Genomic DNA, 22,957 nt, shown 5'->3' with positions numbered 1-22,957 from the left:
ACTCGTCTTTTAAACTTCAGCCGGCTCTTTCAACATAAAAGCATCTCCACAACTTCAGTTTGTTCATTTTTTTAATTTTTTTCCTGAAGAGGGGTCGTCCTCTTTAAAATAAACAGAACATTCCATCACTTAAAAAAAAAAAAAAAAAAAAAAACTGTTTCCAAATCGAGACCAGAAACCGAGAGACGACTGATGACAGAAAGAGAAACAATAAATACTCTGAAGCGTCCGAGCAGAGAGAAGATTCCCGCTCGTGTAACTTTCCACGCCGTGAATCTGGTGCATGACGCTGCCAGGATGTGTGCTACACCAGCCTGGAGGAAGGAGCGGATTCATGTTAACACCCAGTCCACTTAATGAGCACACACACGGTGTAATGATGGGGGGATACGATCCGGAGACTCTTAATACCCCAAAGAACGGCTCATTTAAGTTCAAAAACAGACAAACACTAGTATCGGGGACAAACCAGGGATGGAAAACTAATTCCCTTTAGGACGCCTTGATGGGGGAAGTGTTGGACGTCGGCCGGAGTGATGGAGGCCGAGGCGTTGGCAGGTTGTCGTGGAAGGAGGGGTCCGCGTGAGGAAGAGGAGGGCGAGGAAGAGGACGGGGTTGCTTCCTCCCGGTCCTCTCATTCTATATCGTCCTCGCTCAGACTCTGTGCGCTCACGATACGCTGCAGGACAGAAGCAGAGAACAAACGTTCCACTCATGAACTTTTAAACCGTGGCTTGTTTGTTTGTTTTCTATGAGGAGCAACAGGAGGAGATCCATAGTAAAGGAGGAGGTGTTGGGCCTACCTGGCTGATGCTGGGCAGTTTGGTGAGCAGCATCTGGAAGACCGGCGGAGGCAGAGTCTGCTGCAGCACCTGCAGCAGCTGCTGAGGCTGACCACACACCGCGATGGCGTTGGTCAGGTGGTCCACGCCTTTCTCGTAGTCTCCTGTGGAGCGAAGGGCAAGGCGTGAGGACACGCCCACGGACTCCACAAACTACAGGGAGGATCGGACGGGAGAAACAAAGAGTGAATGTGAAGGAGGTGTTGGTGTGAGGAGGTGTTACCCTGAGCCAGCAGCTCCTCCCCCAGCTGGATCTCCTCCAGGAAGAACTTCTGCACCGCCTCGGCGTCCTTCAGGTCTGGGAGCTGCAGGACAAACAAGCGTCAGACGCAGGAAGGAACCGGTGTAATATTTATATTTATATTACTTCACATAAAAGTAATATAAATATAAAAATAACTGGGAAAACTGTAATTAGTCTCTGCTGGTCAAGAGCAGGCGTCTCCTTACCTCGGTGGCCGTTGTGGAGCTGAACTGTGATCGGTCGTAGTAGATCCAGCCGCGTGGGCAAGGTATCGTTATGTTTCCTGCGCCGAGGTCGTAGGTCAGCCGGGGGTCGTAGACACTTCATGGAGGGTCAAAGTATGAAGCAGGATCAAACCTAGGCCACGTTTACACGTAGCAGAAACTAATATTCCCCCCTCCGTTTTCAAAAATAACATTGTGTTGAAAAGTTCTCATTTCCATCAACCTGCATAAATCCGCCGTCGAGCGCCGTTATAACTATACCAAACCTATGGGCGGCAGTGTAGGGAGAAGGACAAAGCCATGCAAGCCAATCAGAATCCTCAGAATCAACAACAACCAAGAACACGAGCGACTTCCTGTGAAGCTTGAGAACCTAAAACCTTGTTTCTCCCAGTTGACACGACAACACATAACCGGCGTTATCAGAAATCTCCACTTTGGCCGGAGTTTTTAGAAATAATCGTTTTCTGTGATAAAAACGGGGTTTTCATGTAAATGAGAGGCCAAACCGCGTGGAGATATCTGCGTTTTCCCTTTGTGTAAATGAGGCCTATACTAACGCGAGGAAACCAGCGGGGACCAGCAATCACACAGGCGGGAAACTTTACAGGACATGACAACTATTTAACTTCCTGACCACCGACGCTCCACTGTGACTGTGGTGGATCAGGATTTTCTTGGACTCCCCGATCCTAATCTCAATCTCCACAGTCGATGTTGTATCAGTTCCAGCCTTGTCATCTTCCTCTTCGTCACGTTAAGTAGTTCAGCGAGTTCACAGCCGGCTTCATGCAGAAGGATTTTATCCAGCTTGCTAGTTTGTTCTGGTTTCGTTTCGGTTGGGATTCTGAGTTCAACTCTTGAGTTCTCAGTTCTTGAAAATAAATGCAAGAACATTTTCAAATTCTTATCCTGATGAATACCAGAAAAAAAAACATGTTAAAATAAGTCAGACTAAATCACGGTTACTAGTTTGATCGCGACTCATTTGCGTTTATTTACTCTGGCTAGATGGGCCGGAGAGGGAGGCGGGGCTTACCTCCATGTAGACACCGACAAGGTTTCATCCATCATGGCTGAAGAGTCTCAGATACGCTGTATTCACTGTGTATTTAAAGATCAGCACATCAGCTGGTTTACTAAAGAGGAATGAACCCTAAATAACCAAATCTGCTGTCATTTAATAACAATAAACGGATTAAAAAGATGCCGAATCAGCAACATAATGATGACAATGTCTGCAAATCAAAGCGCAAACAAAGTTTAAAACGCTTGTTTTGGAGACCGGATGGAGCTTTTGTGATTCTGCGTGACAATATTTTCTGGCTTGAGTTGAAATATTTCACGTGTCCATTGAGAAAAACGGTTGTTTCCAATGGCATCGTTGTGTTCGTGCTGCTGTTAACACATTAATGTCACGGGTCATTTCACATATTTCTGAGACCTGCTGCTGGAGGCGGGACAACACTTTGTTGAGTTTCTGTGGAGAAACAAGTTGAACAGAGATGTCGGAAGGAAATATTTAGTTTTGTCACATCGTCTCAGTCAGCTGACGAACACATTAAAAGACAAAAGCCACTTTTGCCATTATTTCGATGAAATCCATTTCTCAGTCCCGTGACTCTGTGAACTGAAAACACAAAGATGGAGGATCGCTCCACCTTCAGTTTCTGGTTCACTAAGCCTGCCGTCATTATTAAAAGTAGAATTTAACATTCTCCACAGACTCACAGCAATTAAGTATTCATAACATTAAATAAGGAAGTTAACGTAATAAATCCAACCATGAACTTTACGACCTCAACAAAGTAATCCGACCATGAAATGCCCAATTACTGTTAATAACTGTTAGTTATTTGTTAATGTTAACAGGTACTGTTAGTGTTTGAAGTGAAACAGTTGTTGATTCAAGGTTTTGGTACATTGCTAATTTTAAAAAACAAACACTTTTTATGCTCTGTAGGAAACAGCTTTGAAATAAAACTAAAAAATAACCATTAGATATATTTGGTTAAATATGTGATTGTTGATAAAGTCAGATGTCGCCACCTGGAGGTTCCTAACCGCCACTGCACACACTCCCTGCATTCTCTTTTATGTTTTTATAATAATTTTTGCGTGAAACACCACAAACACAAGGACGATAACAAAAAGGTGACACCAAAAAAATCAAATGCTAATGAATGACACTAACAGCCACCAGGTGGAGCTAAAGACTGAGATGCATTTTTGCAGTTTTAAAAGTTAAAAAAATATTCACCTCAATAAAATATCAAATACAATCAGATAGTTTGAGTTTGTTAAAATGTTACATTCAAAGATTGTTTATTGACATGATGTATCACTCCTGAACAGAACCTGAACCAACTGTAAAGGCAGCATTTTTACCATCTGTAACGTCATCAAATACTAATAATATTATTGATAATCAGAATATAAAGAATAAAACCTCACTTTTTCTTAAAATGTGCAATATTCAATATTCGTCAGATTTCGTTTTTAATTTGACAGGCATCTGTAAAAATCGGAATATGACACCCATGTACCGTACTAAAAGAACACAAAAAACTAAAGACACTTTTCCTCTTGAACTACCAGATGTAACCTTAGAAACCTCGAAGGAAGGATGCTACTTCCTGAAAGTAGCGGCGCCTCTTCGTCAGTTTTAACACCTGGTGCTGTCACCATGGTAACCACCCGCACCTGGAGGAACGAGGTGCAGAGAGAACGAGGTGCAGAGAGACGACTGGCTCGGATGTATCTTCTCTTCTTCTTACTCTTTCAGTTTAAAACTTTATTGACCACAGGGAGACGTTTACAAGCCACCGAGCAGCAACATCAAAGTGATGAACACCTTAATGCATCACTGATTATAACACAATAATAAAGGCTATTATTCTGAATTCTTTCTGCATAATGGGTAGCCTACTTTTGCTTTTGGTGCTTTAATGCTTCTAAAATTGATCTTCAGAGCATTAATATAGCATTAGGATAGCAGAGTAACGTCTACCTGAGCAGAGAAGTCATTCTCCCTCTGTGTGTGTTGTGATCCAAGCTCTCCCGTTCTTTGTTCACGTCAGACTCAAGAAGTGACGTCGCCCGTTGGTTTGTGGACTACGGTTTGGAAGCCTTGATTTCGGAATTCTGGGTGGATCTTACGGATATATAGCAGCACCCCGAGGAAGCACCCCTACTGGATCTGGATCCATCTGGATTCTGGTGTGAAGCCATAAACGTTTGCTTCATAATTCAACGTCAACTTTACAGCTAAGTGTTAAAGTCATTTTAGTAACTAACTGCATTGGTAGCGATAGCGAGGCCACGGTCTGGTTCTGGAAAGTGAAGCCGATGCCAAAGTGCCTTAAACTGTCATTCTCTGCTGGCCAGCAGGGGGCGACTCCTCTCTGGTTGTATAGAAGTCTATGAGAAAATGGTCCTACTTCTCTCTGCTGGCCAGCAGGGGGCGACTCCTCTCTGGTTGTATAGAAGTCTATGAAAAAATGGTCCTACTTCTCTCTGCTGGCCACCAGGGGGCGACTCCTCTCTGGTTGTATAGAAGTCTATGAGAAAATGGTCCTACTTCTCTCTGCTGGCCACCAGGGGGCGACTCCTCTCTGGTTGTATAGAAGTCTATGAGAAAATGGTCCTACTTCTCTCTGCTGGCCACCAGGGGGCGACTCCTCTCTGGTTGTATAGAAGTCTATGAGAAAATGGTCCTACTTCTCTCTGCTGGCCATCGGGGGGCGACTCCTCTCTGGTTGTATAGAAGTCTATGAGAAAATGGTCCTACTTCTCTCTGCTGGCCACCAGGGGGCGACTCCTCTCTGGTTGTATAGAAGTCTATGAGAAAATGGTCCTACTCCTCTCTGCTGGCCACCAGGGGGCGACTCCTCTCTGGTTGTATAGAAGTCTATGAGAAAATGGTCCTACTTCTCTCTGCTGGCCACCAGGGGGCGACTCCTCTCTGGTTGTATAGAAGTCTATGAGAAAATGGTCCTACTCCTCTCTGCTGGCCACCAGGGGGCGACTCCTCTCTGGTTGTATAGAAGTCTATGAGAAAATGGTCCTACTTCTCTCTGCTGGCCACCAGGGGGCGACTCCTCTCTGGTTGTATAGAAGTCTATGAGAAAATGGTCCTACTTCTCTCTTGATGGATTATCTCAGTAAACATTGTAAACATGAGTTTATGGTCTCAACATCTAGTTTCAAGTCTTCTTCAATCCAGCATGATGTTCATTTAGTACATTATGGTCCATTTAGAGTCCACCAGACCAGAAAGCAGGGGATGCTTTAGGGGGCGGGGCTTACCTGCTGATTGACAGCTCTTACATCAAGTAATCGGCCATTGCTCTGGGAGACAGAGTGATTTATGTTTACTGGAAACATGTCCACTAGAGGTCGCTGCAGTGATAGCAGAGCAGAGGAGCACGTGGTGTTAAAATGCCCTTCAGTGCAGACATAAGTCTGTGTGGAGCTTTGATCTGTTTGGATAATAAGAGTAAAGAAACTAGATGAGTCAAAGCGAATCCTTTCACGTCACAATGAGCGCCAGCATGTTGTTCCCTGAAGGTGTGGCAGAGTGAGACGTCCGTTTTTATGTCCCATCTCAGAGAGAGAGAGAGAGAGAGAGAGAGAGAGAGAGAGAGAGAGAGAGAGAGAGAGAGAGAGAGAGAGAGAGAGAGAGAGAGAGATTCAGTCCTGTCAGGTGTCACCGTCTCTTCTTCCGTTTCGCCGACAGTCTTCATCCGTGAATCCACCGTCTGGTCTGTGATGGAGGACAGAGAAGACCGAGGAGGAGGAGGAGGAGGAGGAGGAGGAGGAGGAGGAGAAGGGTACCACCGAGCGGCCAAGCGGCTCCGCACGGAAGACGAGGCCGGCGGAGAGGAGCTGGAGGACGGGGAGGAGGACTCCGCCGGAGAGGAAGAGGAGGAGGAGGAGGAGGCGGCGGCGGGGAGCGGTGCCACCGAGAGCAAGAGCCGGAGGAGCCGAGGGAATAAGGTGAGGTGAGGGGGGTCGTCTCCGTTTATAAATATAAATATAAATATAAATGTTTGCCAAGTTGCCACTAAATTCACATTTAAATCAATATGATGGAAAAAGAACATTTTCCTCATTATTAAAATAGATCAACTGTAAGAGTTTGCATAGTGAAACACCTGGCAGAGGAATGATGAGGAGGAGACGAGCTTCGTGGACGAAACCTGAACCAGTTCTGTGTCTGATAAACAGGATCAGGACTGAGAGGAGGAGGTCTTCACCAGGCGGCTTTTCAGGGTCATAGAGGGTCATTTGAGGGGTTTTTAACCAAAGTCCGTATTTAGGAAGTGGAGTAGTCATTGTGACGTCACCCATTGGTTTGTGCAGACGACGAGGTTTTGGAAGCCTCAAGTCTAGGTAGTCCACTACCTAGGTAGTCCACTACCTACCTAGGTGGAGTCCACTACCTAGGTAGTGAAGAGTCCACTCCCACTGGCACTTAAAAACAGTACTAAGCAGCGTGTAGCATCTTAGCATAGCTATCTTTGTTGTATACCAGCAATGGGATCACCTAGCAACTAGGAGTCTACTGACATCCGTGCTGCACCGACAGCCATATATATTGTTGTTTCACTTTCTTCTGACAAATGTACTTATCGGAAGTCACTTTGGACAAGCTCAGTGCCCTCAATGTAAATGTAGTTGGCAACCAGAGGAGTCGCCCCCTGATGGTCAACAGAGAGAATGCAACTGTAAGGCACTTCGGCTTTGGCTTCACTTTTCACAACTACAGGCTAGAGCTACTTTTATACCTCCTATATGTACTCTCTCTCTCTGAGAGAGAGAGCACCTCAAACAGCACCTTCACCAACGCTGCCGCATGCATGCAGCTATTTTTCAGAAAGTCTCTACTAAGCTTCGACGGAGGTGCGTTTCTTTTTGCTTCTAAGCTCTCGTTGCTCACAGATATGCGGAGATGAGCGTGTGATGCCCAAACACCTCCCGCTCAGCGGGACAGTACGCCCCTCTGTGAGGTTCTGCCGGTGACAGGAAGTGGCTGCACTCAGGAGGAAGTGAGGCCATCTGTCCTTGATACAAGAGCCTGCGGTGTTCTGAGAGAGTCACCTTGTTGGGGTTGAGGTTAGAGTGAGCGACGCTGACATTTAAGGAACGAAGCACTGTTTTTACTTAGAGGAACAAAGAAAAGGCTCCCTGACTTTCTGACTTTTCCCCCAGTTCTACGTGAGCAGTTATTTAAATGTATTTGTTGTCTTTGGAGTTAGAAATCTCACAACAACAACTGCTGGATGGATTATCATGAAACGTTCAAGAGGTTCCCGAGAATCTTTGAACGGGCTTTCAAATGTTTGAGGGAGGATGTTTGGCACGCTTCGGAGGGTTCAGAGGTCATATTTTGGGTTGTGGCTCTGTTCGAGGTCGTTTATATCCTGTTTAAGTGGTTGTACGTCATGTGGTCTTCTGCAGGAGGTTTCCAGAAGGAGTTTTTTTTAATGTTTTTTTTTAAATGCCCTTAGTAGGGATGACGCATTGTCAGAGGAAATATCACGGTTTCACGATGATCGAAAACTGACAGAAACACTGAGCTTTTTACATTTTTAATTCATGTTTTATTCACAATTTTCTTTTACTTTTGGAACCTTGTTTTGGCCCTACTTTATATCGAATAAATACATAAATAATTGAGGAATTTCAGTTCCCTCTGCCGTTTCCAGCCTTTCAACTTGCTTGAGTAAAATGTTCGGGGGACGTAAAATGACTCGCTGAGAACAGAGAATTCTTACGGTTCTCCTACCCTGATGTTTTTTATTTGGTAGAAAGGTTCTAGTTGGTTCTAGTTGGTTCTAGATGTTCTGCTGCTCACATGCAGAGGTCGACGTACGTGAAATGCAGTCGTGGTCAAATGAGTCTGCATGCGGGCGTTTTATCTCGATGGATGTCAGCGTTTGATCGACGTTTGATCAAACAGTCCGCCCGACTGCAGCTTCCTCAGCAGATGAGTCAGACAGAGTGCATCCTGGGTAACAGATAACCAACCGACGATGGGTTGTTGTGTTTTTTCCCACCTGCCCTCGAGATACCACAGAGATCAGCGGCAGCAGAAGTCAGTTTGTGGACAGACTACTTCCTGCCAGCGGGCAGAGAGACGTCAGCGCTGCCGACCAGCTTTACAGTCGGGTGATTTAAATCATCCTGTTATCATTTGAAATCGTCGCCTCTCCGATGGACCGAAGTGTCCTCAGACATATAACTTCTCAAACAAAGTTCAGACCTTTCACATCAAACCCGGGTCGGGATCCGACTTCTTCGGTCCCAAAACAGATCCGATACCAAGAAGAAGACCGACATCTTTTGTTCAATAATCCTAAATAAGATGACCATCATTTTTTCAAAAGTCAAGATACTCTCGATTAGCTCGATAATTAAAAAACGCCTCGATCAACTTTTTTTTTCTCACAATCTAATTATAATAATTGTAACTTGAAAAAGCTGTCTGGCTTTCTATTGTGGTAGAAATCACCTGAAATAAAAGAATAAAATAAAAATAATAAAATATGATCTCTGGCTTCACTGAAACATACTGGAATCACTTTACCTTACATTTTGTTAAGAAAAGAAAATACTTTTATGGTATCACAGAGAGAGAAAAATACAGGATACAAAAATAAATTTAAAAAATGCATTTATCCTTTATTTCTGCAGGGAAACCTGTTGATTAATGATCATCTTGTTTAAGATTATTTGATTGTTTTTCACACAAAAAGGATGCGTCTTATCTGTAGCACAATAAAAACCATCCATTTCATACTAAAAACTAAAAGAGATTCCAGCGTATTTTGATGATTGTGGGGAATGATATTTTTGGATCGCAGTTAAATATAGGCCAAGGATCATCGTGACAGGAAATGTTGATATTTTGTGTCAGCGTTATTTCCATAAGCGGTGACTGTGCTGCTGCTGCTGCTGCTGCTGCTGCTGCTGCTGCTGCTGCTGCTGCTGCTGCGGGGGATTATGTGCAGCTCTCAGCCAACATCAAAGCCCTCTCTGATGTCATGGGTTTTCATGGTTATAATAGAGGGCTGAAGATCAAACACAAATCACCATCGATGTGTCAAACTGACCCGAGAGCAGGCGTTCGGCGTAAAGGGATACTGCTGCAGAGAACGAGGGGGGGATGAAGTGAAGAACGACTTTCATTCCTTTATTCGGGCGGCTGGAAGAAACAATTCCATTAATTACATTAAATGTACTTTTAATCAGAACTTTTTAATCAGAAGTTGTCCTCAAAACCACACGATGTGTGAAACCACCGATCACAGATGTGATGTTTACAGGAGCTGCATGCATGGACAAACTGCACACACACACACACACACACACACACACACACACACACACACACACACACACACACACACACACTCAAGGGTGTATAAATGATGTATCATCCTGCCTCGTTAGCCGCGTTAAAAGCTCGTTAGCTCGGCGGTCAGTGAAGCGTCACCAAGGAAGAGGAGGAGGCGAAATGATGAAGGCAGCAAAGCAACATGTCAGTGAAATGCTCAGGCTCTCTCTCTCTCTCTCTCTCACACACACACACAAACAGACACACACACACACACACACACACAAAAAAAGAAGAAGAAAAGCTGAGGCTCAGTCGCCAAGGCAACCGGGGCCAGCGTGAGCTGCTCCTACTCCTGCAGAGGAGAAACGAGAGGAGGAAGTGCTCAACTTCATGTGGTCACTGTGAGGTTACCATGGTGACCAAATTACACAGCTCACACTGGCTAAAAAAATGCTTTCATTGTTGACCCCGTGAGTACGTCTGCAACACCTTTTCCCTCCCTCCTCATCGAGCCTCCTCCTCCTCGCCGTTGCTATGGTAACTGAGCCCGGCGTAGGTGCGGTTGAGTGTGTGTGCTCTCGCCTGTAAAACAATCAAAAAAAGATCCCCCCCCCCCAGAAGGGAAGTGCTGAGAGCCTGAAGTTTGAAGTCGGTCGCTGCAGCCAGAAAATAGTCACACGCACAGAAATAACAGGCTTCAGCTCAGGTGATGCCGACGCAGCGATGTGATTGGCCGAGGCGCCGCGCCGCTGGTCGCCATGATGAGATGCCCTGTTGTGATGACGATATGTAAGATGCATAAATGTTTAAAGAAAGGAGAAATACACACCGATGCAAGCAACTATATCAGTAGAACAAAATGTCAACTAGTGAACTAGTGACAATATCATACAGTATATACGATATTACTGATAATAAACCTCACCATTCATAAAATAAAATATTAAATACATAAATGACAGAAAATAACATACATTTTCAAATACACACAAAAAGACAAATGCAAATGAAAGCAATATTTAATTTGATTAAATGAAGAATTCATAACTAAAAACAATTCTTAAAAAGAAAAAATAATAATTAAGGTATATATTATATGAAAATATTAAATGTAAATAATTATTTAAAACATTTAAATAAATCAAATACTTAAAGAACATTCATGTGTATTATTATGAAATAAATGAATATTAAATACAATAAAAATGTAATAACAATTTAAAAGAAAAAAACATTTAAAAGAAATCAAATAGTTAAAGCATATTCTTGTGTATAAATTTGGTTTCAAGTCGTCATGGAGATGCAAACGTTCAGGGTTAGTATGGCTGCTTGAAATCCTTGAAAACACTTGTATTTAGTGTGGTGTTTCCAAGGTTTGAAAAGTGCTTGGATTTAGAATAAAGTGCTTGAAAGTGCTTGAAATGTATGTTCTATAACATCTCATTTAATGTGATGAACAAGTGCAATAATAAATAGACTGAATACTGAGGATTGTGTTGATACAAATATGTAGTTTACCACAGCTGGAAGGTGCTGGAAAAGCACAGAAATGCACCTTGAAATGCTTGAAAAGTGCTTGAATTTGATTTTGGAGAAGGTGTAGTAGCCCTGAAATGGTTTCCTGCCGTTGTCTCTGTGACGCGTCAGGCTGCAAAAAGCTGCAGCGCTTCCTGAGTGAGACGTAAACACACTTTTAGCTCCGTCGCTGTGAGAACCTTTGTTCTCTTCTGATGACCGACTCACCTTTGACCCCTCGTCCGGCAACACGTGACGATAGATAAAGTTTTGTTTTATTCTAGTTACGTTCTGGAGCAGCGAGTTTAACAAAGACAGAAGTATTCAGATCCTTTACTGAGTTAAAAGTATTTCTTCATAGTACCTTGAAGAAATACTTGCATAAGTCCTGCATTCAACATGTTAAAAGGTACACAAGTACTCTCAGCTTCATGTTGTACCAGTAGTACATGTTGTATTGGGAGTATATGTTGTATCAGTAGTAAAAGTACACAACTACTCTCAGCTTGGTGCAGTAAAGGCATCTGAAAGTAAAGAGTATCTTGGTCCCTCGTTGAGGTCCCGTTGATGGTCCCAGGTCTTGATCCTGTTGATGGTCCCAGGTCTTGATCCTGTTGATGGTCCCAGGTGAGGTCCTGTTGATGGTCCCAGGTCTTGGTCCCTTGTTGAGGTCCTGTTGATGGTGTCAGGTCTTGATCCCTAGTTGAGGTCCTGTTGATGGTCTCAGGTCTTGATACCTGGTTGAGGTCCTGTTGATGGTGTCAGGTCTTGATCCCTTGTTGAGGTCCTGTTGATGGTCTCAGGTCTTGGTCCCTGGTTGAGTTCCTGTTGATGGTCTCAGGTCTTGGTCCCTGGTTCAGGTCCTGTTGATGGTCTCAGGTCTTGGTCCCTGGTTGAGGTCCTGTTGATGGTCTCAGGTCTTGGTCCCTGGTTGAGGTCCTGTTGATGGTCCCTGGTTGAGGTCCTGTTGATGGTGTCAGGTCTTGGTCCCTGGTTGAGGTCCTGTTGATGGTCCCTGGTTGAGGTCCTGTTGATGGTCTCAGGTCTTGGTCCCTGGTTGAGGTCCTGTTGATGGTCCCTGGTTGAGGTCCTGTTGATGGTGTCAGGTCTTGGTCCCTGGTTGAGGTCCTGTTGATGGTCCCTGGTTGAGGTCCTGTTGATGGTCTCAGGTCTTGGTCCCTGGTTGAGGTCCTGTTGATGGTCCCTGGTTGAGTTCCTGTTGATGGTCTCAGGTCTTGGTCCCTGGTTCAGGTCCTGTTGATGGTCTCAGGTCTTGGTCCCTGGTTGAGGTCCTGTTGATGGTCTCAGAGGTCCCCGTGTCTCTGCAGGACGGCGTGGAGGACAGCCACCGGATCCCCCCGTCCCCGGTGGTCCACGTCCGAGGGCTCTGCGACGCCGTGGTGGAGGCCGACCTGGTGGAGGCGCTGGACAAGTTCGGCAACATCTGGTAACGTTTTAACGCTTTTTAAAAATAAACATGTCTGACGCTATTATTGATCACCGACAAGCCAATCGGAGCTCTTCATCTCTGGCAGGTTGAATCAATGACACTATAATTAGTAACTGTTGGTTATTGAGGTTCAGCCTGATGTGGTTCTGCTGTTCCAGACAGCCGACATCCCCCCGCTGCTGTCTGCAGTCAACACCTCCGTGTGTGTGTGTGTGTGTGTGTGTGTGTGTGTGTGTGTGTGTGTGTGTGTGTGTGTGTGTGTGTGTGTGTGTGTGTGTGTGATGCGTTACTGCTAAAAATATTTGTGTAGAGTCGACCGATTTTTGGGGACGATTCCGTTGACAGTAAAAATATCGATATGTATATTTATTCTATATATTTATATATAATTTATTATTATCATTTTTATGATTATATGTCATTTTTTTAAAGCCGATTTTCCGATGAAATAATTTCATTTTAGAACATGCTACTTTGGCTCCGATGCAGTCACTACTCTCGATGCAGTCACTACTCTCATATATATATATATATATATATATATATATATATATATATATATATATATATATATATTATACTGTTGCCCATAAAGTTGGAATATTTAGTTTTTAGACACAATCCTCTGTTTATTCTTGTTTAAATGCACCAGTCATGACTTTTGACCAGATGCAATGATTACATTATGTGTCACAATATATATATATATATATATATATATATATATATATATATATATATATATATATATATATATATATGCTCTTCGCCAGCTACGTGATGATGATGCCGTTTAAGCGCCAGGCCCTGGTGGAGTTCGACAGCGTTCAGAGCGCCGAGCGCTGCGTGACGTGCGGCGCCCGCGAGGCCGTCTGCATCGCCGAGCAACAGGCCTTCTTTAACTTCTCCACCAGCCAGAGAATCACCCGGCCCACCAACGCCGACGACCCCACCAGCGGCAACAAAGTGCTGCTGCTGTCCATCCAGAACCCGCTGTACCCCATCACCACCGTGAGTCCAAAACCTCCACCCAAACACCCAAACATCCTCCAACCGAACACCCAAACATCCTCCACCGAAACACCCAAACATCCTCCACCCAAACACCCGAACACCCAAACATCCTCCACCCAAACACCCAAACATCCTCCACCCAAACACCCAAACACCCAAACATCCTCCACCCAAACACCTGAACATCCTCCACCCAAACATCCTCCACCGAAACACCCAAACATCCTCCACCCAAACACCCGAACACCCAAACATCCTCCACCCAAACACCCAAACACCCAAACATCCTCCACCCGAACACCCAAACACCTGAACATCCTCCACCCAAACACCCGAACATCCAAACATCCTCCAACCGAACACCCAAACATCCTCCACCCAAACATCCTCCACCCGAACATCCTCCACCCAAACACCCGAACACCCAAACATCCTCCACCCAAACATCCTCCACCCGAACATCCTCCACCCAAACACCCGAACACCCAAACATCCTCCAACCGAACACCCAAACATCCTCCAACCGAACACCCAAACATCCTCCACCCAAACACCCAAACATCCTCCACCCGAACATCCTCCACCCAAACACCCAAACATCCGCCACCCAAACACCCAAACATCCTCCAACCGAACAACCAAACATCCTCCACCCAAACATCCTCCACCCGAACACTCTAACACACGAACGTCCTCCACCCAACACAAACCTTTTCTCTTATTTCTGGAAAAGTGAAACATTTCATGTTTGAAGTACAAATTAATAAAAAAGTGTGTTTTCTTCTGTTTGATCTCTGCCAGTCATCAGTGCTCTCTCTCTCTCTCTCTCTCTCTCCCTCTCTCTCTCTCTCTCTCTCTCTCTCTTTCTCTCTCTCCCTCCCCCCTCTCCCCCCCTCTCTCTCTCAGGATGTCCTCTACACCGTCTGTAACCCCGTCGTTAACGTCCTGCGCATCGTCATCTTCAAACGCAACGGCATCCAGGCCATGGTGGAATATCCTGACCGTGTGTGTGTGTGTGTGTGTGTGTATTTAAAGTATTTCACTTTGTACAGTAGACAGTACTGAGTGTAAAAATACACTAGTACACGCAAAAGAATTATGTAAGATTTGTAAGAGGTACCGAAAGTAAAATTAAAGAATGCATTCGAATGTATATGAAAGTATAAAGTAGCATGAAATATAAAAAGTACAAGTACCTCAACATTATACTTCAGCACATCACTTCAAGTAAATGTACTTAGTTACAGTCCACCACTGAGATGTGCAGCTTAGCGCCTCTTTAACATCAGGTTTAGCGCTGTAGACAGGATGCTCTGAAACGTGACAGTGGTGGTCTTCCTCTCCTCTGATTGGCCGGTGGCCGCTCATCCTCCTTAACGAGCTCGTTAACATTCGAGACGGTGGAGGACGCTCAGAAGGCCAAACTGGCTCTGAACGGCGCCGACATCTACGCCGGCTGCTGCACGCTCAAGATCGAATACGCTCGGGTAAACACACACTCACACACACACGTACACACACACGGTGCTCTCGACAAACACACACTCAGGTGCATGCACACACACACGCCCTCACTCTCATGCCCACGCACACACACCCACCCAGAGGTGCTGTGCTCTGTCGCCCCCTGCAGCCCAACAGACTGAACGTCGTCCGCAATGACAACAGCAGCTGGGACTACACCAAACCCTTCCTGCTGCAGCGAGGTAGGACGCCACACACACACACACACACACACACACACACACACACCCTGGTCAGGTTGAAGGTGGGCGGAGCTGTGATATAATCTAATGTCCTCAAACTCCATTATATGATATTAACAACGTTAGAGGTGCAGGTTGTATCATCCTGATAATCAAAATATGATGAAAACTCTTAACATGGAAATAAAACCTGCTGGAATCACTTGACCTTGAGTTAAGAAACAAATATTTGCACTTCTTCTTTTCTTAAGTGAACATCGTTTTTAGTGGAAAACAATCAATCTTAAATAAGAGGATCATGAATCATAAGGTCTCCCTGCATAACTAAAGGATGGATACTTTTTTTTTTACTAATATCAACTTAATTGTGAGGTTTTGTTATTTTTATTTTATTATTTTTTGTTTTTGGATGTTTATGCTCAATAGTTACAAATGTGATATTTCAATCATATTTTAGTCTTGTTGCATATAGTTGAAACACAATTTTTTTTTAATGAATTTGCCCTTTAAAAAACAACACATTTAATTATTATTTTATTATTATTTTATTTGTTTTATTATTATTATTTTTATTTCTCATTTTTATGTATTTTTAAAAAAGTGTTGTAAAATGATTTATGTTGTCCAATTTCAATAAAAAATGTAATGAAAAACAAACAAAAACAACACATTTCCAGTATGTTCTGGACTGCATCCAACAGCTCAGTCGTGATTAGTAAATACGCCTCATGACGACCGACACCTAAACCTCGTCCACTCCAGACTCAGACTTCAGACCTCCTTAACAACCCGGAGCACTCAATCTGATTGAACTGTGATGGAGATGGGTTTGACCTTCTCTCAGTCATTCAGAAAGCTTCTTTAAATCCCCGCACCGTGCAACGATGCAGGTAGCAGAGGGAGGGATTGTTCCCGCCGGTGTGAAGGTGACGCAGCTCGGTGAACTCTGCCCGGAGACTCGCAGGTTAACTGCAGCCTGAAGGTGGTGAAGCTGCTGAGGAGGCTGCAAATAGATTCACAGCGTTCGCTGTTCTCTTCCCGCTGCTCCGGCCTTATGTGGGTCAGACTCTGCTAACCCCGACCATTACACCACTGTGTGTATGTGTGTGTGTGTGTGTGTGTGTGTGTGTGTGTGTGTGAGTGAGTGAGTGAAACTGCTTCATGCAACAGCCTTCCTGTCGGCTCTTATTTGGCTGAGATGTGTGTGTGTTTGTGTGTTGCAGAGCGAGGAAAGGGGAGGCAGCGTCAGGCCATCCTGGGAGAGCATCCATCCAACGGCTACGGTACTGTCTGTCTGTCTGTCTGTGTGTCTGTCTGTCCATCTCTCTGTCTGTCTGTCTGTCTGTCTGTTTCTCTTCCTCTCTCTCTCTCCGTCTGTCTCTCTCTCTCTGTCTGTCTCTCTCTCTCTGTCTCTCTGTTCCAGCTGGCTCATCCTGATCCACCCCTCTGTGTGTGTGTGTGCGTGTGTGTGTGTGTGTGTGTGTGTGTGTGTGTGTGTGTGTGTGTGTGTGTGTGTGTGTGTGTGTAATGTGTGTGTGTGTCTCTCTGCAGGCCAACATTGCCCCCTGCTGCCTCTTCCTGCTAACAGCAGGTACAGGAGGAGCAGTGAGGAGGTGCATGACATGATCTCCTACCCGCTGCTCCTCCCTAAGACCTCCACCTCCTCCTCCTCCTCCTCCTTCCTGGGCCACGCCGCCTCCAGCTCGGTCGCCATGGTGAGCGGCCTCCATCCCACCAAGATGAACTGCGGCCGCATCTTCAACCTCTTCTGTCTCTACGGCAACGTGGAGAAGGTGTGTGTGCCGTGGCGTTGCGGTCGTCCAGCCGCCCGGAGACGGTCGCTCTGAAACCCGACTGCTTGTGTTCTCCAGGTGAAGTTCATGAAGAGCGTTCCCGGCACAGCGTTGGTGGAGATGGGGGACGAGTACGCCGTGGACCGAGCCGTGACGCACCTCAATAGCATCAAGGTGTTCGGCAAAAAGCTCAACGTCTGGTGAGTCCCGATGGCTCGATAACGGCCGACCAAAATGGCTATTAATGGTCTCCAGAGGATGAACCTTCTACTCCTTATGATTTTGCACCAACCATCAGGCCAAAAATATTCACAGATACAGATACATGAATTTGATTTTGTGAATATTGTTGATGCAATACAAGGTAGTAAATGATAAAAGAACGTGAAAACACATAATTATTATTATACTAAGATTGAATTCAAGAACCCAATACAAACAGACACACAATACATTTTCATTCATCCATTTCTATACACATTTTTAATTTATCCACATCAGAGATGAATAACATTTGAAATTTTGAAAAAAACATTGTTGGATAAAAAGCAAATGTGCCTTCACCTTCCTCACATTAATACTTGAAACGAACACTAATGTCATATTTCTATCATCATTTGGAGCTTTGACTAAAGCTCTTTTATGACCTTGTCCGGTTGTGTCCTCTTCTCATGCAGTGCTTTAATGCAAAAAAATATTATTATATATTATTCATTCATATATTTACACTAAATGCTCACAAGCTAAAAAGGTTGAAAACCGCGGCGAGGGACCACTTTACTGCTCTGTTTTGACTCACAGTCTGTTTACTTCCTGTCAAATACTGAATCCTCAAATGTCCCCGACGGTCCCTCCATCTATCCCGCCTCCTCCCCTCCCCCGCTTCCCCTCTCAGTGTGTCCAAGCAGCAGGCGGTGATCCCCAGTCAGGTGTTTGAGCTGGCCGACGGCAGCAGCAGCTACCAGGACTTCAGTCTCACCAGAAACAACCGCTTCAGCAGCTCCCAGAGCAGCAGGAACATCATCCAGCCACCAGCTGCCGTCCTGCACTTCTACAACGCCCCGCCCACCCTGAACCAACACCAGCTGCACAAGGTGAGGTCACACCTGCATGAAAAAATGTTTTAGTGGCTGGAAGCGTTGGGACGGCAGAGAAAGCTTTCTGAAGAGCCGTAAACTGAGAACAGAATGGGGCCCAGTACGGAGCTCTGTGGGACACCTGCAGTGATCACATGTGACTTTTAAGTGCATCTTGTTGTGTTGAATGCATTTAGTGTGAAGTTCTGATTTCTTTTCTTAGCTGTTTGAAACACTTGAGAGTTCATTAAATACATTTTTGCTGCTATCTTAGATTTTGAGGGAAAAAGAAGGAGGAAGGTGACAAAAATAGTTTTTATTTCGTAAACTACATTTTATTCTCATCTTTTTTCGTGAACGATGTAGCATATTTTCATATTGTCAGCGTTCGTTGCGTACATTGTTGCCGATGTGACATCGCTTTGTCATCGTCCTGCTGTTGTGTTTTAATTGTTTTATTTCGTCATTGTTTATGAAATTCTCACTGATTTTAAGAGCGTAGCGTCACAGCAAGCCGAACATTTTTGATCAGCGTTTCATTTAAACTTTCCAAGCTCTTGATTCATCTCTGCTGAATGTGCACTATTTAAGGATTTCATTAAACCGAACAGACCGTGTAAGATGAAAATAGGGAAGATTTAATCTTTTGTTTCTGTTACGCAGAAAAGATCTTCACCTTGTCTTGTAAACGTAGACTCCGATAAACCAGAATGATCCTTCAGAAGCAGAAACCTCTTTATTCGTTAAAAAACGTTCTGTTCTGTCTTCCTCCCCTGCAGCTCTGCGGTGAACACAGCGTTCCCACCTTCTCCAAGTTCAAGGTCTTCGATGCCAAACGTGAGTTCAACCAGCCGACTCGGAGCTACGGATCAGCATGACTAATGCATACTAGATAAATTATGAATATCAAAGAGATGAGTTTAGCCTAGATCTTTCCACTCAGACTTATCTCTCTCGTCCCAAGCAGCCAGCTCTAAGACTCTGTCCGGCCTGCTGGAGTTTGACAGTAAAACTGAAGCTGTGGAGTCTCTGACCGTCCTCAACCACCACCAGATCAGAATACCCAGTAAGTGCTCCACCGAGTAAAACGGTAGCAACTCTTTACAGGAAACCAGAAACGGTTTAGGTGACGCGTTGGCGTGGCGATCAAACAAACCACGTTTCCCAAGTGGCTTTTCTTCAGCAAACAGCAAACAGTTCATCCATCTGTTCAGCGCTTCTGTGCAACCTCACTGTGGCGTTAAGACGATTTGCAGGAAGCTCTGCAGTAAACCACGGGAGCTAACATCTGCACACGAGATCGATACCCATCTGAACATCTCACTGTCGGAAAACAGCCGGGAGAAGCAGATTCCCCAAAATATCATCAGTGCGTGTGACGATGCGTTCAAAGAATCACCATTATCTTAGATTTTTAGAGGCAGCATTGCGTTGATGCACTGTGTGTTGAAAATCAGAGTATGCTTTGCAAGGATCTCAATATTTGCACGCTGCCATGTGTCAGCATGCTAAATTTAGCATTGCTCACACTATCATTGAGCTCAACGCACAGCTGGGCGCTGTCAAAGGATAATGTGAAATCTGTTGTTTTCCGAAAAGTTGCTGTTCAACAGCCAACCCTCAAATCTCAGATGTTCAAGTGTCCTGGAATGCACCAACAGCGAAGGTTTTATTCTATGTATCTTTTATTTTTGCAGGATTTTTACTATTCAGCTCATCATATAATCTGATCATATAATCACATGATCGATCTCTGACACTGGTTAAAAAAAACAACTAATAATGAATTTCCACTGCTGGCTGGAGGTGATGAAGTCATCTCGCACCGACAGCTGACGGGCAGGTCACTACCTGTCTTCACCACTAGATGTCAGACTTTACACTACTTTAGTTTAGAGAAAACAAACAAACTTCTCTCTGTGCTGAGGTGATGATGGTTCATGATGTTTGCCTGTTGTTTGCTCTTCTTCTCTGCAGACAGCTCCAACCCCTTCACCCTGAAACTCTGCTTCTCCACCTCCTCCCATCTGTGAGCCAGAAACAGGAGTGGGGGGGGGGGACTCCTCCAGGACTCCTCCAGGACTCCCCCAGGACGAGGCGGAGATGAAGATTTATTTACTGAAAGTGGTGGTGAAAGGTGTTTGTATGGATGACTTTTCTTTGGTGTGTGTGTGTGCGTTTCATGTTTCTTTGAGCAGGAAGCGATGGAGTCGTGGCGAGGCGTTTTAAAGAAGAAAAAGCACCTTAATGACAGTGAACTAAATGCAGTGAACTGAGCGAGCCTCCTTTAAAAACATGAATGATGTCAGAGGAAATCTTCAGCACCGGCTGAAATGTCAACGGGTTTTTTCTTCCACCTGCACAGTTTCGTTCTAATCACACACGAGAAATCAGATCAATAAATCACTTATTTTTCCTCCACTGAAGGCCCTTTCACATCCTGGAGATAGAAGACGAAGACATAAAGGATAAGTCACATATGAAACAACTTTGTAGGATGAACTCAGGGAGGGATCGCTAAAACACGTCTTTACGTGACAATCATAGAATATTGTTGTTGTATTTTTTTCAACATTTTTATTTTGTGTTTTGAAGTTAATGGTATATCAGTGTGTGTGTTATGACAAACGAGGCTGACAGAGTTGTATTGATTTGTTTGATTGCATTTAACTCCTTACTTTTTTCATGTATTTTTAAATAAGGCAAAAGGTTAAGAAGGCCGGAGAGATGAGTGTGTTTTAATTATCGTCAAACAGGGACTTTCTGTGTTTTAAGAAGACTTCTGGTTTTACTGAGGAACTGATGAATATTATCATCGCTTATAATTTCCTCGATGGGTGATCCGTCGAGTCATGAATAGACACAAAAGCACAACATTATTAATTAAACTATTGTTTACAGAATAATTTCATTTTGAGGATAAAATCCTTTCTTTTTTTTTTTTTTTTTGTTGGTTGTTTGAACTGTGAATTTAAAAAAAAGTAGCAATAGTTTGTGTTTGTATACTTACTCAATGAATTTGATTCTCATGTGCTTACAGAAATTGAACAAGTTATTGCACTTATTTAGTCGGCATGCATCTGCAACTAAAAAAAACAATGAAAAAACATTTACAAGTTAGTTAAATCTTCTATTGGGTTAATAAACATCTGACATGTTATCACACTTTAAGTAGATATAGTTGACATGTTAGCCACAGCTAATTTACAAGGTTGTATTTTCAGCTGTTTGTGCTCCATGCTATAGTTTAAAAAACAAACAAACAAAAAAGAAACACGTTATCAATGAAATGTACTTTAATGCGACGCAGGTTTTTGCCACGAAAGCAATCAACCGTAAAATGTCATGTGTGGCGGTGAACGTCTTGGCCTCACGTGACGAAACAGCTAGCATAATGCTAAACTAGCTGCATAACTTGCGTAAAAAAACATCAACACACTTACTCGTAGAATGGCGATAACTTTTAATGTAATGCGACAATAATAACGACAATAATGACGAGCTGAACATGTTGACACACTACAGTATCGTACTAGCATCGTGTTAGCATCGCGTTAGCACCGTGTTAGCATCGCGTTAGCACTGCGTTACCATCTCGTTAGCTCATCCACAGCAATCGTGGGTTATTTCTTCAGCAATTCTTCGGAAGAAGAGGAGCTTGATTTACTTGACGGACTTAATTTATCTCAATTTTATTTTAAATTTAAGACAGATTTTGACGGACAAAATTCTGCGTGGACTGATGCCACTACAGTGAAAGGGAGAAATAACTCTGCTTGGGTGTGATTTTAAGTGAAATGCCCCTTTAATATATCTGATACGAAGTACTTCACCCACATGAAGAAACACTTCCGCATAAATCTCACACTTCCGTCCCAGCTGTTTAACTATTTGAGCATATGACCGGATTATACTGCGAGAGTTCGTAAACGGGGGTTGATGTAGTTTTGCTGTGACCCCCCCCCCCCCACACACACACACACACATTTATCTAAATTTGAGACTTTTTTCGATTCTCCAATCAGCGCAGAGACATTCGCGGTGAGTAATTGTTACAGTATGTAAATGGTCATTTTTGGGCGAAGTGTTCCTTTAATGCACAGACGGCCAATCACAATTCAGCTTTCTGTAACCATGAATGTTTATGTAATTAAAGTTGTGTCGGTATGTTGTCATTATCTAGAAAATCGCCCGTGAAGGGAAGAACTGACTCACACTTTCTGATTGGGAACTTTGTTTGTCACTGTCGATTCATTAAACGTTCGTCTGTGTTTTGCTGGTTCTTTGTCTGTGATTGTGTCTTAAATGTTTATCTTAATAGTTAAATAGATTGAGACCATAAACTCATGTTTACAATGTTTACTGAGATAATACATCAAGAGAGAAGTAGGACCATTTTCTCATAGACTTCTATACAACCAGAGAGGAGTCGCCCCCTGGTGGCCAGCAGAGAGAAGTAGGACCATTTTCTCATAGACTTCTATACAACCAGAGAGGAGTCGCCCCCTGGTGGCCAGCAGAGAGAAGTAGGACCATTTTCTCATAGACTTCTATACAACCAGAGAGGAGTCGCCCCCTGGTGGCCAGCAGAGAGAAGTAGGACCATTTTCTCATAGACTTCTATACAACCAGAGAGGAGTCGCCCCCTGGTGGCCAGCAGAGAGAAGTAGGACCATTTTTTCATAGACTTCTATACAACCAGAGAGGAGTCGCCCCCTGGTGGCCAGCAGAGAGAAGTAGGACCATTTT

At 44.1% G+C, this 22,957-nt stretch overlaps 2 protein-coding genes across 3 annotated transcripts; one reads left to right on the top strand and one right to left on the bottom strand.

Annotated features, from left to right (window-relative positions):
* Positions 1–58: 58 nt before the first annotated feature.
* LOC311011569 (mitochondrial import receptor subunit TOM20 homolog) lies at positions 59–4,337 on the bottom strand (the record flags this gene model as incomplete). Its single annotated transcript, XM_084006605.1, has 5 exons — positions 59–679; positions 804–946; positions 1,066–1,159; positions 1,293–1,407; positions 4,321–4,337. 5 exons carry the CDS (start codon positions 4,335–4,337, stop codon positions 635–637), a joined length of 414 nt encoding a protein of 137 aa, XP_083862731.1. The 3' UTR covers positions 59–634.
* A 1,704-nt stretch (positions 4,338–6,041) lies between these two features.
* Positions 6,042–22,180, top strand: LOC311011346 (heterogeneous nuclear ribonucleoprotein L-like). Of its 2 annotated transcripts, none has more exons than XM_084006253.1 (13): positions 6,042–6,308; positions 12,498–12,616; positions 13,393–13,630; positions 14,540–14,627; positions 15,026–15,120; positions 15,267–15,339; positions 16,563–16,622; positions 16,891–17,132; positions 17,211–17,332; positions 18,028–18,226; positions 18,988–19,045; positions 19,176–19,274; positions 20,186–22,180. In XM_084006253.1, the coding sequence occupies exons 1-13, from the start codon at positions 6,081–6,083 to the stop codon at positions 20,239–20,241; spliced, it is 1,677 nt and encodes a 558-aa protein (XP_083862379.1). In that variant the 5' UTR covers positions 6,042–6,080; the 3' UTR covers positions 20,242–22,180. The 2 variants fall into 2 exon arrangements, with proteins under 2 accessions (XP_083862379.1, XP_083862378.1); XM_084006252.1 differs by having other exon boundaries at positions 19,173–19,274.
* The last annotated feature ends 777 nt before the right edge of the window (positions 22,181–22,957 follow it).

The sequence above is a fragment of the Eutrigla gurnardus genome (genome assembly GCF_963514095.1).
Source record: "Eutrigla gurnardus genome assembly, chromosome: 3".
Lineage (NCBI taxonomy): Eukaryota > Metazoa > Chordata > Actinopteri > Perciformes > Triglidae > Eutrigla > Eutrigla gurnardus.
Note: the sequence above shows the minus strand (reverse complement) of the source record. Positions and strands in the feature narration are given on the sequence as shown.